This window comes from Microcaecilia unicolor, chromosome 2, assembly GCF_901765095.1.
Source record: "Microcaecilia unicolor chromosome 2, aMicUni1.1, whole genome shotgun sequence".
NCBI lineage: Eukaryota > Metazoa > Chordata > Amphibia > Gymnophiona > Siphonopidae > Microcaecilia > Microcaecilia unicolor.
Genome location: NC_044032.1, coordinates 611695686 through 611708745, shown reverse-complemented (window position 1 = coordinate 611708745; position 13060 = coordinate 611695686). Strand labels below are relative to the sequence as shown.

Genomic DNA, 13060 nt, shown 5'->3' with positions numbered 1-13060 from the left:
GGCAATGGAGGGTTAAGTGACTTGCCCAGAGTCACAAGGAGCTGCCTGTGCCTGAAGTGGGAATCGAACTCAGTTCCTCCTAACCACTAGGCCACTCCTCCACTGTTGCTACTATTTGAGATTCCATGTAGAGGTCGGCCCTTGCAGATCACCAATGTGGCCGCGCAGGCTTCTGCTTCTGTGAGTCTGACGTCCTGCACGTACGTGCAGGACGTCAGACTCACAGAAACAGAAGCCTGCGCAACCTTCTACATGGAATGTTGCTAGTGGAATAGCAACATTCCATGTAGAATCTCCAATAGTAGCAACATTCCATGTAGAATCTCCAATATTTATTTTATTTTTATTACATTTGTACCCCGTGCTTTCCCACTCATGGCAGGCTCAGTGCGGCTTACATGGGGCAATGGAGGGTTAAGTGACTTGCCCAGAGTCACAAGGAGCTGCCTGTGCCTGACGTGGGAATCGAACTTAGTTCCTCAGTTCCCCAGGACCAAAGTCCACCACCCTAACCACTAGGCCACTCCTCCACTCCGATGAGTCTGCTTTTCTGTTCCTTGTTTTGAATGGAGTTGTAAGAGGCATATTATGCAGAATTCTTTTTTCCTCTCCCTGTTGAGCATCAAGAAACCTTTTTTTTCCCCCCCCCAGATCCCTGAAAATTTCTTGTTTCTGACCTTGACACTGAGGGGCCCTTTTACTAAGCCGCGTAGGTGCCTACGTGTGCCCGATGCATGCCAATTTGGAGCAGTGGCGTAGCTACGTTGGGCCATGGGGGCCTGGGCCCCTGTAGATTTGGCCCTGGACCCCCCTGCCGACGACCCTCTCAACCCCCCCTCCCGCCACCAACCCTCCCCCGCCATCGCCTACCTTTGCTGGCGGGGGACCACAACCCCCGCCAGCTGAGGTCCTCTTCTTCCGGCGCAAGGCTTCGTTGTGTTTCTGTGAGTCTGACGTCCTGCACGTACCTCGCTGGCTGATCTGCAAAGCTTTGTTGTGTTTCTGTGAGTCTGATGTCCTGCACGTACCTCGCTGGCTGATCTGCAAAGCTTCGTTCTGTTTCTGTGAGTCTGACGTCCTGCATGAAGCCTTGCGCCGGAAGAAGAGGACCTCACTGGCTGATCTGCAAGGCTTCGTTCTGTTTCTGTGAGTCTGACGTGCAGGATGTCAGACTCACAGAAACAGAACGAAGCCTTGCGCCGGAAGAAGAGGACCTCACTGGCTGATCTGCAAGGCTTCGTTCTGTTTCTGTGAGTGACGTCCTGCACGCAGACTCACAGAAACAGAACGAAGCCTTGTGCCGGAAGAAGAGGACCTTGCTGGCTGATCTGCAAGGCTTCGTTCTGGTTCTGTGAGTCTGATGTACGTGCAGGACATCAGACTCACAGAAACAGAACAAAGCCTTGCGCCGGAAGAAGACGACCTCAGCTGGCGGGGGTTGGGGTCCCCCGCCAGGAAAGGTAGGCGGCGGGGGAGGGTTGGCGGCAGGAGGGGGGGTTGAGAGGGTCGGTGGCGGGGAGGGGTCAAAGTTGGTGGTGGCGGGGGGGGGGGGGGCTAAAATGTGCCCCCTCACATCGGGGCTCTGGACCCCCCCTCAAGCCGAAGTCTGGCTACGCCCCTGATTTGGAGTTACCGCCTGGCTACCGCACAGCCTGGGCGGTAATTTTGTTTTTTACGTGCAGCCGCTATGCGTACCAGAAAATAATGTGGCAAAAACCGGGTGGCCATAATCATTCTACGCGCGTAGAAGGTTACTGCATGGTTACCGTGCGAGACCTTACTGCTAAGTCAATGGGTGGTGGTAAGGTCTCTGGCCCAAAATGGACGCGTGCCAATTTTTATTTTGCTGCACGTCCATTTTTGGCAAAAATAATAAAAAAGGCCTTTTTTTTTTTTTACAGGTGCACCCAAAACACACGCCTACACTAGCGCAGCCCATTTTTCAGTGCACCTTAGTAAAAGGATTCCTTAGTTGTCTGTCCTTCCTCCTCTGCTTTGCTAAGAGGCTTGAAACACGTCAGCGTCCAAAAGAAACTTGCTTGTTTTGCCAGTGGGAAGCAGGAATGAATATTGATATGCATTGGCATTTCTCTGTCTTGCTGTCTTTAATGGTTGGCATGTTCCACGTTTCAGCAAGATGATGTTCACTGGATGAAAAGATCACCAGAGAAGAGAGAAGGGAATACATCCAATACAAACTGGAATAAATTTAGAATACCAGCTAGAAAAAACAGGAAGAAGAATGGAAACATATCAACAAGGTACTGGTCTTTTATTTTTTTTTTTTTCACTCACAAGCTGGTAAAAGTCATTTCTTTGAGGCACAAAGATAAACCGCAGCTAGTTTCACTTCTCTGTCCTTAATCTTTTTTTAGGCGGTTAAAAAAATTATCTGTAATTCAGGCTTGCTTCATGTTTGCAGAGAAAGTAGATATTTTAGTGGGGTTTTTTAAAGCTGTGCCATATTTTGAACAAATAATGTTTGGAGGCAATTTTATAAGTGCGCTTGTGTGAAAAATATATCTCTTGTGTGGACTTTTTGAAGTGAAAGCATGTGCATAATTTCACTTTGAAAATTACCCTGTTCATTTATGTTGACACCTGCTTTGTGAGATAGACGTGAAGGGCAGTTCCGTAAAGTGGACGCTGACATTTAATTGACCATGCTTCTCCCATGCTGTTTATTTTATTTATTTAGATTTTGCTCATACCTTTTTCAGTAGTAGCTCAAGGTGAGTTACATTCAGGTACTCTGGATATTTCTCTGTCCCAGGAGGGCTCACAATCTAAATTTGTACCTGAGGCAATGGAGGGTTAAGTGACTTGCCCAAGATCACAAGAGAAGCAGCAGTAAGATTTGAACCGTACACCTCTGGATTGCAAGACCGGTGCTCTAACCACTAGGCCACTCCTCCACTCCACTTTAAGCTAACGACCCTGTTTACTAAGCCACAGTATAGATGTGTTAGTGTTTTTAATCCGCGTTAACTGTGTACGCGCCTTCAGTATCCCTATAGTTCTAACGCAGCTTAGTAAACAGGGCCCTAAGTGTTTACCTGCTGCATATACATACACTAGCCGTTGAGCCCGTAAAAACGGGCTCGTATAGGACGGGGGTGGTTTGAAAGGCCCCTTCTCCTCGCCGCTGCAAGGCCCCCCCGCCGCCGACCCTCCGAGGACACCGCTAGGACCCCCCCCCCCCCCCCGGAGTCGCCGGCACCACTCCACCCGGGCCGGGCTCTCGCTCCGCTATAGAAACAGCGTCAACGCAGCACACAGCTCAGATGAGCTGCCATCCTTCTTCTCTGCCTGTGTCCCGACTCCCGCCCCACAGGCAGGGAAGGAAGGCCGACGGCAGCTCAGCTGAGCTGTGTGCTGCGTTGACGCTGTTTCTATAGCGGAGCGAGAGCCCGGCCCGGGCGGAGGGTGGGTGGCGGCGACCTTGGTGGGGGGGGGGGGAAGCGGTAGCGACGGCGGTTTCGTCCCTCCCCTTGCGCAGTAGAGACCCTCTCTGTCCGCCCCCGTCATCACGTATTGACGCGGGGGCAGGACAGAGAGGGTCTTTACTGCGCATTTGCGAGTGAGTTCGGTCACTCGCTGTTTATATGTTTGATTGTAAGTAGTATACTGTGCCATGTATTATTTGAATATTTTTACTGCTGTAATTGCCTTTTGCTTATGTTTGATTTATTCTTACTGTACACTGCCTTGAGTGAATTCCTTCAAAACGGCGGTACATAAATCCTAATAAATAAATATGGAAGTATAAGTTTCAGTGACATTAGTCATGGACGAATTGCAAGAATTGAACTTTTTGAATATAAACATAAAAAATGTATTAAAAATTCTTTTGGCATGAAGACATGATTGTTTTGATATTGCCGATGTTGAAGGAGGTTTTTTGAAAAAATAAAAAAGGTGGGAATATGAGCCAGGCTATCCAAAGAATGGAACCAAATTATGTTTAAGAAAATAAAGTTTAATGATTTCCAAGTAAATGGTAATAAAACAATATATAAAAAAATATATAAAAAAAGGAGGTTTTTTGACCAAGGAATGAAATTATGAGCTGTTAGTGAAGTAGCTGGTGCTTTTGAATTGCCCAGCAAACATATTGTTACTTGACCATCACAGCCAACTGAGGTCTTTTTTCCTCCATTTTTTTTAAACAAAATTAAAGATCCATATGGTTCTTGCTCCACAAATATACAATCTGAGCTTTTGTAGTGAGAAGTAAGGTTTGTTTCCACTTTTGGTTGTTTTGGCTTTTGGTTTGAAGTACAGGCACATAGCGTTAGATACATTGATCCTGGGTTACACTAGTATTCTACAACGGAGCTTGGGTACCTCGGCTCCTTATAGAATAAGCTCTTACCATTCGGCCTCGGGGCGCCTAAGTGGAGGCACCCACTTACAGATTACACCCAGAGAAGGAGGTATGTGTATATCGTCACTGGCATGTCGGGAGGGCACTTTTGAAAAAGCCTGTTTCATGTGTAAAACACTATTTTTTGGCCTACAGAAGGGGTTTGGAAAATTACCCTCTGTATGAATGTTTCCATCTCACTGATTGTATTTGTGGATTTTGGATTTCTTGCTCTGTGTTGGCTTTTCTGTGTTTTACTGCCTTTTTTTTTTATTGACCCAGCAGGTATTCCTGCTTCTTTGGGCTTCCAGCTCAGTTGAAACTAGGGCTTGCATCTGGTACCGTGAGCTGTCATCTCGAATTGTCTGGGAATTTTTCTGCTGCTGCACTACGTGACGTATGCAGGGCTTTACTGTTACACATAAGAGGCAGTTTCTGTTCAATAGAGCTTACAATCCAATCAAGACAAAAACTTATAGGACATGAGATACTGGAAATTCATTTGTTGAAATGAGGCTGTAAGCAGAAAAATTAGGGATCAAGAATAAAAAGTGGCCTTAAAAAGCTGAGTTTTAGTTTGGATTTGAATGGTTAGAGTAAGAGCATGATGCAGTGACTCAGGAACTCTTATTTCAAGCATATGGTGTAGTTGGGGCTGGAGATGGAGGAAAAGGGCAGTAAGAGGAGAGATAGTGAGGAGCTGCAAAGTTGGATGCATTTCTTATTTGTTATATCCTCTTTCAACTTATTATAGTCCAGTCATTGCAGCAACTGTATTTATTTGGGGCCATGCACTAGGGCTCCTTCCAGCCACTAGATGTCGCTGTTTTGTGATGGCTCACCTCCTTCCACTTATGGAGCTGTGAACACTGCCTGTGTGATAACTCCAGCCCAAGACCAGTGTTGCCAGGTGGGCGGTTTTACCGGCCAATTGGGCGGTTTTCCGCGACCTGCCGCGGGATATTTTTGCCCGCAGCGGGTTGTGGTTTTTTGTGCTTGTTTTGGGTCTTTTGAGCGTTTTTTAAAGCGTTTTTTTCGGCCGCGGGGGACGGGGTTAGTGACGTTTTGGGCGGGGTTAGTGACGTTCTGGGCGGGGCCGATGACGGCGGGAGCGGGGTTGATGACGGCGGGGGCGGGGTTTGACTTTGGGCGGGTTTTGGGCTGGATTTGGGCTAGTTTGGGTGGGAAAAAAATTTTCCACCTGACAACCCTGCCCAAGACTGTGATCCACTCTTTTTCCTGCTACTACTGACTGTGGGATCCACCTGCCTCTCTTGTTCTGATACCATGTAAGATGGATTTAGGGGCCCTTTTACTAAAGGGTTGCCGCGCGGCAACCTGGAACTACCGCCGGCCCAATGTGGCCGCCTGTGGTAGTTCTATCTCGAACTCACACCATTTCTGGCGCTACGGAAAATTATTCCGTAATTTCTAGCGTGGTGCTAACCCAGCGGTAACTGCTTCCCGGTTACTGTGGAAGAGGTTACCGTGGGAGCTCTTACTGCCACCTCTGGGTGGCGGTAAGTTTTCTCCCCCCTACCCCAACCCCCACATGGCCCCCACTACTATCACAGGGCCCTTTTTACCGCAGCTTGGTAAAAGGACCCCTTAGTGATTCCTTGTTGTTATTCATTTTTCCTGCATTTATGAACCCTGGGATATCTGCTAGTTACGTTTTGTTTTTCTTCCCCCCACTCCCTCCATCCCTCCTTTTTTTTCCCCTTTTAAGGGTTAATTATATTTCCTTGTATTGCTTCTCCTTATTATGCTGAAATGTAACCTAGTTTCCGTTTGTATATTTCTCGTTTGTATATTTTTCCTTATACCCCTTTATATATTTTTTAATGTTAAAAATCGCTTAGTTTATTTAATACTAGCCATTAAGCCCGTTAAAACGGGCGAGTATTGTTCTGTTCTATTTTCACATCTAATTCCCTCCCTCCCAGCACCAAGGCCCCCCTCCCTCCGTCCCTCCCTGCTCCAAGGCCCCCCTCCGTCCATCCCTCCCAGCTCCAAGGTTCCCGTTCCTCCGAGGCCCCCCTCCTTCCGAGGCCTCCCTCCGAGCTCCAGTCCCTCGCCCTCCGAATTTTAAAAGTCATCATACCTTTTCGGGTTACAGTGGCAGGCAGCAGCAGTGAAAAGCTTGCGAGCTGTGCGCTTCAGGAGCCCTCCTTTCTCTCTCTCAGCTGTGGTCCCGCCCTCATTTCCTGTTTCCGCAAGCTGAGACAGGGAAGGGAAGGCTCCTGAAGTGCCGAGCAGCTCGCACACTTTTCACTGCTGCCGCTTGCCGCCATAACCCCAACGACGTATCTTAGATGACTTTTAAAATTCAGAGGGAGGGGGACTGGAACTGGACGGCCGGTCGGGGCGGAGTTCAGGCGCGCCGCGTAGGGCTCCCTTGAGCGTGACGCCCTATGCGGTAGCCTCGCCCTAAGACCGGCCCTGCTCGCCCTGCCTCTGGACTGTTGCTGTCTGAACGTTCGGGCTCTACTGCGCATTTGCAGGTGAGTCGGTCACTTGTCATTTATATAGATTGATACTGCATTATCAAATAAAAGTTGAACCTTGAGAAACTGGAACAGATGGTTCAGTGTCAGAGTTAGATATAAGGTGGGAAGGGAAGAAGACAGGACTGTGAAGAAACAGATCCTGAAAAAGGACTTGGTAAAAAACAATAAAAAACAAACCAAAAAGAGGAACTGGTAAAGAGAGACCTGGGCCAACACAATTGGAAAATCAAAATGGTCACTCAACAAAGGTTCACAAAATTGCTTTTAATATTTAGAGATTAAGATATATCAGCTTTGAAAATATGGATTTCTTGTATTTTGGAAATGCTGCATGTGAATGAATAATTATGTTCTATATGATTTACATTATGTTGGCTAACTGGGAACTGAGGGCAGAGCCAGGGGTGGGGGTTGGGCTCCTCAAAATAAGAAGGCATTCCGCTGCCTCTGGTCTGACACTAGGCTGTCAGGTTTCAGCTGCAATCTCTTCATTTTTCCCCCACACAGTTGAGGTAGGTACTTGCTGATTTACAGCCAGTTGATTTGGGGTGGGATCACTTTAGAAACATCTAGATTTATAAATGGCAGCATTTCCATGTGATTGTGAAAAGCTGGATTTGCACTCATAGAACGCCCCCCCCCCCAGGATGCAGAGATTTCAAGGGAGAATAGCTTGGGCATAGTCTGGGTGTGCTTAACAAAAAAGAAGTGTCTTTCTTATTTTACAAATAAGGGCAAAAAGCAGTTTGAACCCTAGCTTGGTGGGATGGAGGGTAGGGCACTGATATGGGGAGAGGTTGTGGTACTGATGTCCGCTGGAGGGATATACTGATGATGTCCGGGTGGGGAATTTGATCCCACCAATGGCACCTTTTAACAGATAGCAGTCCTGACTTTGGGCTCGCTATCTGGGTTGCTGCAGCCAAGAGTACATTATGGTGGCAATTCTATAAATTAGTGCCATACATTAGGTACCACAAAAAAGCCCTGCTTAGCCCTAGTTCTCTAATGTACCTAAGCTGTTATACAATACAGGCGTAAGGTTGCATTGATGCACCAAAATACAGGTTTGGCCACTTATATCAACTCAATAGCAGACATAAATGGGCACATCTAAGCACCATGCCACGTGCACAACCCTTATCATTCTACAAGTTGTGCACATCACTAAGCAAAATGCCCATGATATGCCCAGCTTCACCCACATTAATGTCCCCCGCTCAGAGACTTTGTGTACACTTTATAGAATAGTGCCTAGTGCTTACGCATGTAACTGCTTCCAATTATTGATGCCAATCAGGCACATAAGTGCTGCTGTTCTGTACATATGTGCATGTCATTGGCGCTAACTTCAGGCACACCTTTTTTAGAATTACCCTTTATGTTTCTGGGTGTAACAAGGCATACTTTGTGACACAGCCTAAGAAAATACTGTTGGCAGCAATCAGCATGGGTAAGTACTGTGGATTGCACTAAATTCTGGAATGTTTTCTGGGGTAGATATGATTTTACTCGTTTCAATATCCACATCATTGTGAACATTTTCTTTGTGGTGGATGTGGCGTGATTGTCGAGGGAGAGGTGGCTGTCTAGTGTCACTCCAAGGATTTTCAGGTTTTCAGAAATGGGGATTGTAGTGCCGGAGATGGTGAGATTAGATGGGGGAATTGTGGAGTGCTGAGATGAAAGGATTAGACACTGTGTTTTTTCTTTGTTCAATTTCATCCTAAAGGCGTTGGCCCAGGAGGTTAAGATGTTCATGCCCATGGATATTCTATCAGAGATTTCTGTTAGGTTTGATTTAAAGGGAATGAATATAGTGACATCATCAGCATAAATGAAAGGGTTTAGACCATGTCTGGATAGGGTTTTGGCTAGTGGGATCATCATTAGATTGAAGAGTATCGGTGATAAAGGGGATCCTTGAGGTACTCCGCAGATAGGTGACCAGGGGGATGAGATATCAGTGGGTGATTTATCTTGAGGTGATGAATCCTTTTATCCAGTTAATAATGTTACCGCCGATTCCAAGTTTGTCCAATAGTTGGTTAGTATATTGTGATCTACCATGTCAAATGCACTGGATAAGTAGAATTGTAGAAGGAGGATGCTGTTTCCAAATGCAATTTTTTTGTCTGAATTTGGATATTAGGGTGAGTAGGACAGTTTCTGTGCTGTGGGCTGGACGGAAGCCCGATTGTGACTCATGTAGAATGGAGAATCTTTGTATGTAGTCGTTGATTTGAGAGCCTCGTGGCCTGGCCCTTCACAAAACCTCCCGCCAGGCTGGGAGTCCCAGCCCCTGTTATCTTAGTGACCTTTCTGAAAATCCTCCCACCTTCTGCCTGCAGCAGAAGCAATTTAGGGGGGGGGGGAGAGTGTCACAGAATGAAGGGGTAAGAGGACAGCAGTGACTCATTGTGAGCCTATGAGGAACATATATCACTTCAAACATGCGAGAAGGTGCCTTACAACTGTCCGGAAGCATCCATGTAATTTGTCACCTCCTCAACTCCAGCTTCCTGGTGGGAGCAGTATCAGAAGTTTAACAGTATCCCCTGCTGGTATTTCAGTTTCATTGGAGAAATGGCAGTGAAGCAGACACCTTTCCCTGAGAGTGTTGCAGATAAACAGCACCGTACCATGAACATTGCCTGTCCTCTTCACTGCAGAGCTTGTTGGGAATGCAGACGTAACATTCGTTACTGAGCTGCTATGTCCCAGTACCAGAAAAACCAGAACAGCAGAGAGCTAGTGTGTACTCATAATATTATTATTATTATTAGCCACATTAGACTACCATGAAGCCAAACACAATATCTTAAGAAATTTCTTATTGTTAGCTGGCCAATTCTTGGATTCTTTGTACAGAGCAGGATATTTTTTTTTCTTCTGGATCTTTTTCAATAAATATATTCATCAGGTATTATTGTATTTTCTCTCTCGTGGTGTTTTTGATCTACATTTTATGCTCACTGTTGCATTTGATCTTTGTCTCTTTGGCCAAATGCATAATTACAGAGTAGTGATAGTGGCTGGTGCTTCTATAACTCTCCGAGATTCACTTGTGGAAGTCTTTGCACTGGTCTGATCAGCATTTCTACTAGCTGAGGCCCTAATTTCACTGACTGTCTCCCTGCACTAAGTCGGTGGTGTCTAGCATGCACTAGACTGAAATTTGTTGTATTCTCATGCCTTAGATTCAAGGCTCTGAGGCTGCCTGAGCAGCTTTTGTTTTCCCAGACACCTTTGCTGCTGCATTTGTCTGCATTTACAATATATTAAATGTCTCTAATAATTGTTGAGGTTCTCTGCATCTTTTTTTCTGTGCTGCAGTGCCCTCCCTTTCTTTTTCTACTATTGAGCTTTTATATTATTTTACTATGTAAACCACCCTGATTGCTTGATGTAGAAAAGGCGGTATACCAAATAATTAATAAACCATAAATCCCTTGGCAGAGTCTGTTGGAAGAGTATGGCCAACGATTCTAGCTTGTACAGTGACTTTCTGATCAGCTTATCAAGGGTGACAGTACGGGCAGGGACTTAGAAAACAGCCAGATGTGAATCGGAGAGAAAGCCCTGAAACCCTTCAGCCATGGGCCCTGAATGGCTGCTAGTTGCCACCCTTAAGCAGTAACCACAGTTTATTTTCTCTATCCCCTCTCCCACACCTGGGGATCGATACTTTTGTACTTTTTTGGGGGATGTTGCCAGGTATTTGTGACCTAGATTGGCCACTATTGGAAACAAGATGCTGGGCTTGATGGACCTTTGGTCTGTCCCAGTAAGGCAATGCTTATGTGCTTATGTACAGAAAGCTATGCATTAGAGCAAGAGACATCTATCATAAACTTAAAACCATGCCATGCAGAAAGCTAATTCTATGTGAATTTTATGTGTGCAGAATTTGTGCACTAATCAGGAGATGCGTCCCCATCACGTGTGCACAAAGGTTCAGCAGTAAGCGCAGTTTCTTGTGTGCATGTCTGCAGAAAACAAAAGTTGCCAGCACACATCTGTAACTCTTGTTGTGCACATAAATACTAACCTTCCAAACGTTTCTTGCACATTAACCCCCTGATTCTATAAAGTCGTCAAAAATTGCACCCGCAGATTTAGGCATGCATGCAATTTAATAGACTAGTGAGTCAATTAGTGCCAATAATTGGCTTTTTAACAAGCAATTATTGGCACTAATTAGATTTAATTGGAACTTAGTGCATAAATTTAGGTGCAGCCCGAAAAAGGGGAGGATCATGAGCGTTTTGGGGCGGATTGGGGAGGGGGAGGGGGGTGATGTTGAGTTACGCGTGTAATTATAGAATATTGAGTGCTCTGCATCTAAATTTAGTCATGGCATTTGGAGCACATTTTCGTTGGTGCAAATGGCAGCACCTGAGTTCATGCACAGCCTCTCCGCTTAAGTGTTATTGTGTAAACCGTGCCAAACTTTAGGCATGGCTTATAGAGTGGAGGAGTGGCCTAGTGATTGGAGCACCGGTCTTGTAATCCAGAGGTGGCCAGTTCAAATCCCGCTGCTGCTCCTTGTGGTCTTGGGCAAGTCACTTAACCCTCCATTGCCTCAGGTACAGACTTGGATTGTGAGCCCTCCTGGGACAGAGAAATATCCAGAGTGCCTGAGCTACTACTGAAAAAGGTGTGAGCAAAAATCTAAATAAATAAAATAGGTAGAATTCAACCCTAAATCTTTGCAAAGCTGATATTTATGCGCAGAACAGCAGCTGCAGATGTGTACTAGCACTTTCACTTTTGTTCGGACATGCTGTTATTACTGTTACCTCCCTTCTGAGTTTTAAAGTTGCAGACAACTTGTTCTGGCTGCAGGAAAAAAAGAAAAACAAAGGCATTTAAATCACAAAAAAAGGCATGAAATCCACTTAACCAACCCTTCTACCCTGCTCTGGACCTGGCAAATAACTTTTCGCATTGTGCGCCTGTCAAAAGCCACCATTTCCTTCTGTGTATTGAAGTGGAATAATCTTATTACCATATTTTCTGTACAAGTTAACACCCATGTTCATTCTCTCTGTGCATTGCTCAGCCAGTAATATGCACATACAGCCCAGGGTAACCATATGGTTAGACTCCTGCTAGCTTTCTGTATTGGCCTCCTGAGGATTATGGATACCACTTCTGCAGCATGTCCAGTCAAGCTGGAGGCCCTGCTTGGGGATTAACATGGTAATGCTACATGTATTACTTGATCTGCATGCTCGTAAATTAGAAACAGAGAAAGTGATGGCAGATAAAGACCATATGGCCTATCAAGTGTGCTCATCTATACCAACTACCAAAGCTGTATAGTCTGTTCCTCACCCTTAGAGATCCTCTGTGTTTGTCCCATGCTTTCTTGAATTCAGATATTGTCCTTGTCTCTACCACCTCCACTAGGTGGCTGGTCCATACATCCACCACTCTTCATTAATAAATAGTTCCTTAGATTCCCTTCACGTTTATCCTATGCCCCCTCATTCTAGAACTTCCTTTTCAGTTAAAACAGGTTTGCCCCCTGTGCATTTATACCACAGAAGTATTTAAATATTTTGTTGTATTTTCCTTCTCTTGGCTTTAATTTGAAATATTAGTGCTAACCTTCAGGGCCCTAAAAGAGAATTGTCCCAGATATCTGAGTGACAAATTGAGGAAATATGTATCTTAAAATTTTTTTAACAATCCAGTCAGAATTTCGTAATGGAAGTTCTAATTGTTTGGGGTGTGAAAGGAGAGAGATTTAGGTGCAGGTTGTTTTCTTTATGGTACCAGCTTGGTTGAATAAATGGTTCCTGCAACTTTCTCATTTCCCTCCAGCCCCCCCTACTCTCATGGTTCCAGCACCTTTCTCATTTCCCTCTAGTACCCCCTCCTCTCATGTGTCCAGCACCTTTCTCATTTCCCTCTAGTACCCCCTTCTGTCATGTGTCCAGCACCTTTCTCATTTCCCTCTAGTACCCCCTCCTCTCATGTGTCCAGCACCTTTCTCATTTCCCTCTAGTACCCCCTTCTGTCATGTGTCCAGCACCTTTCTCATTTCCCTCTAGTACCCCCTTCTGTCATGTGTCCAGCACCTTTCTCATTTCCCTCTAGTACCCCCTTCTGTCATGTGTCCAGCACCTTTCTCATTTCCCTCTAATACCCCCTCCTCTCATGTGTCCAGCACCTT

At 45.7% G+C, this 13060-nt stretch overlaps 1 protein-coding gene across 3 annotated transcripts in view; it reads left to right on the top strand.

Annotated features, from left to right (window-relative positions):
* TMEM131L (transmembrane 131 like) overlaps positions 1-13060 on the top strand; it is a 308022-nt gene that overhangs the window by 251716 nt on the left and 43246 nt on the right. For all 3 annotated transcript variants that reach the window (XM_030191626.1, XM_030191627.1, XM_030191625.1), the window contains exon 27: positions 2134-2261. In XM_030191626.1, the coding sequence (XP_030047486.1) occupies positions 2134-2261 (128 nt within the window). The remainder of the gene's footprint in view (positions 1-2133; positions 2262-13060) is intronic.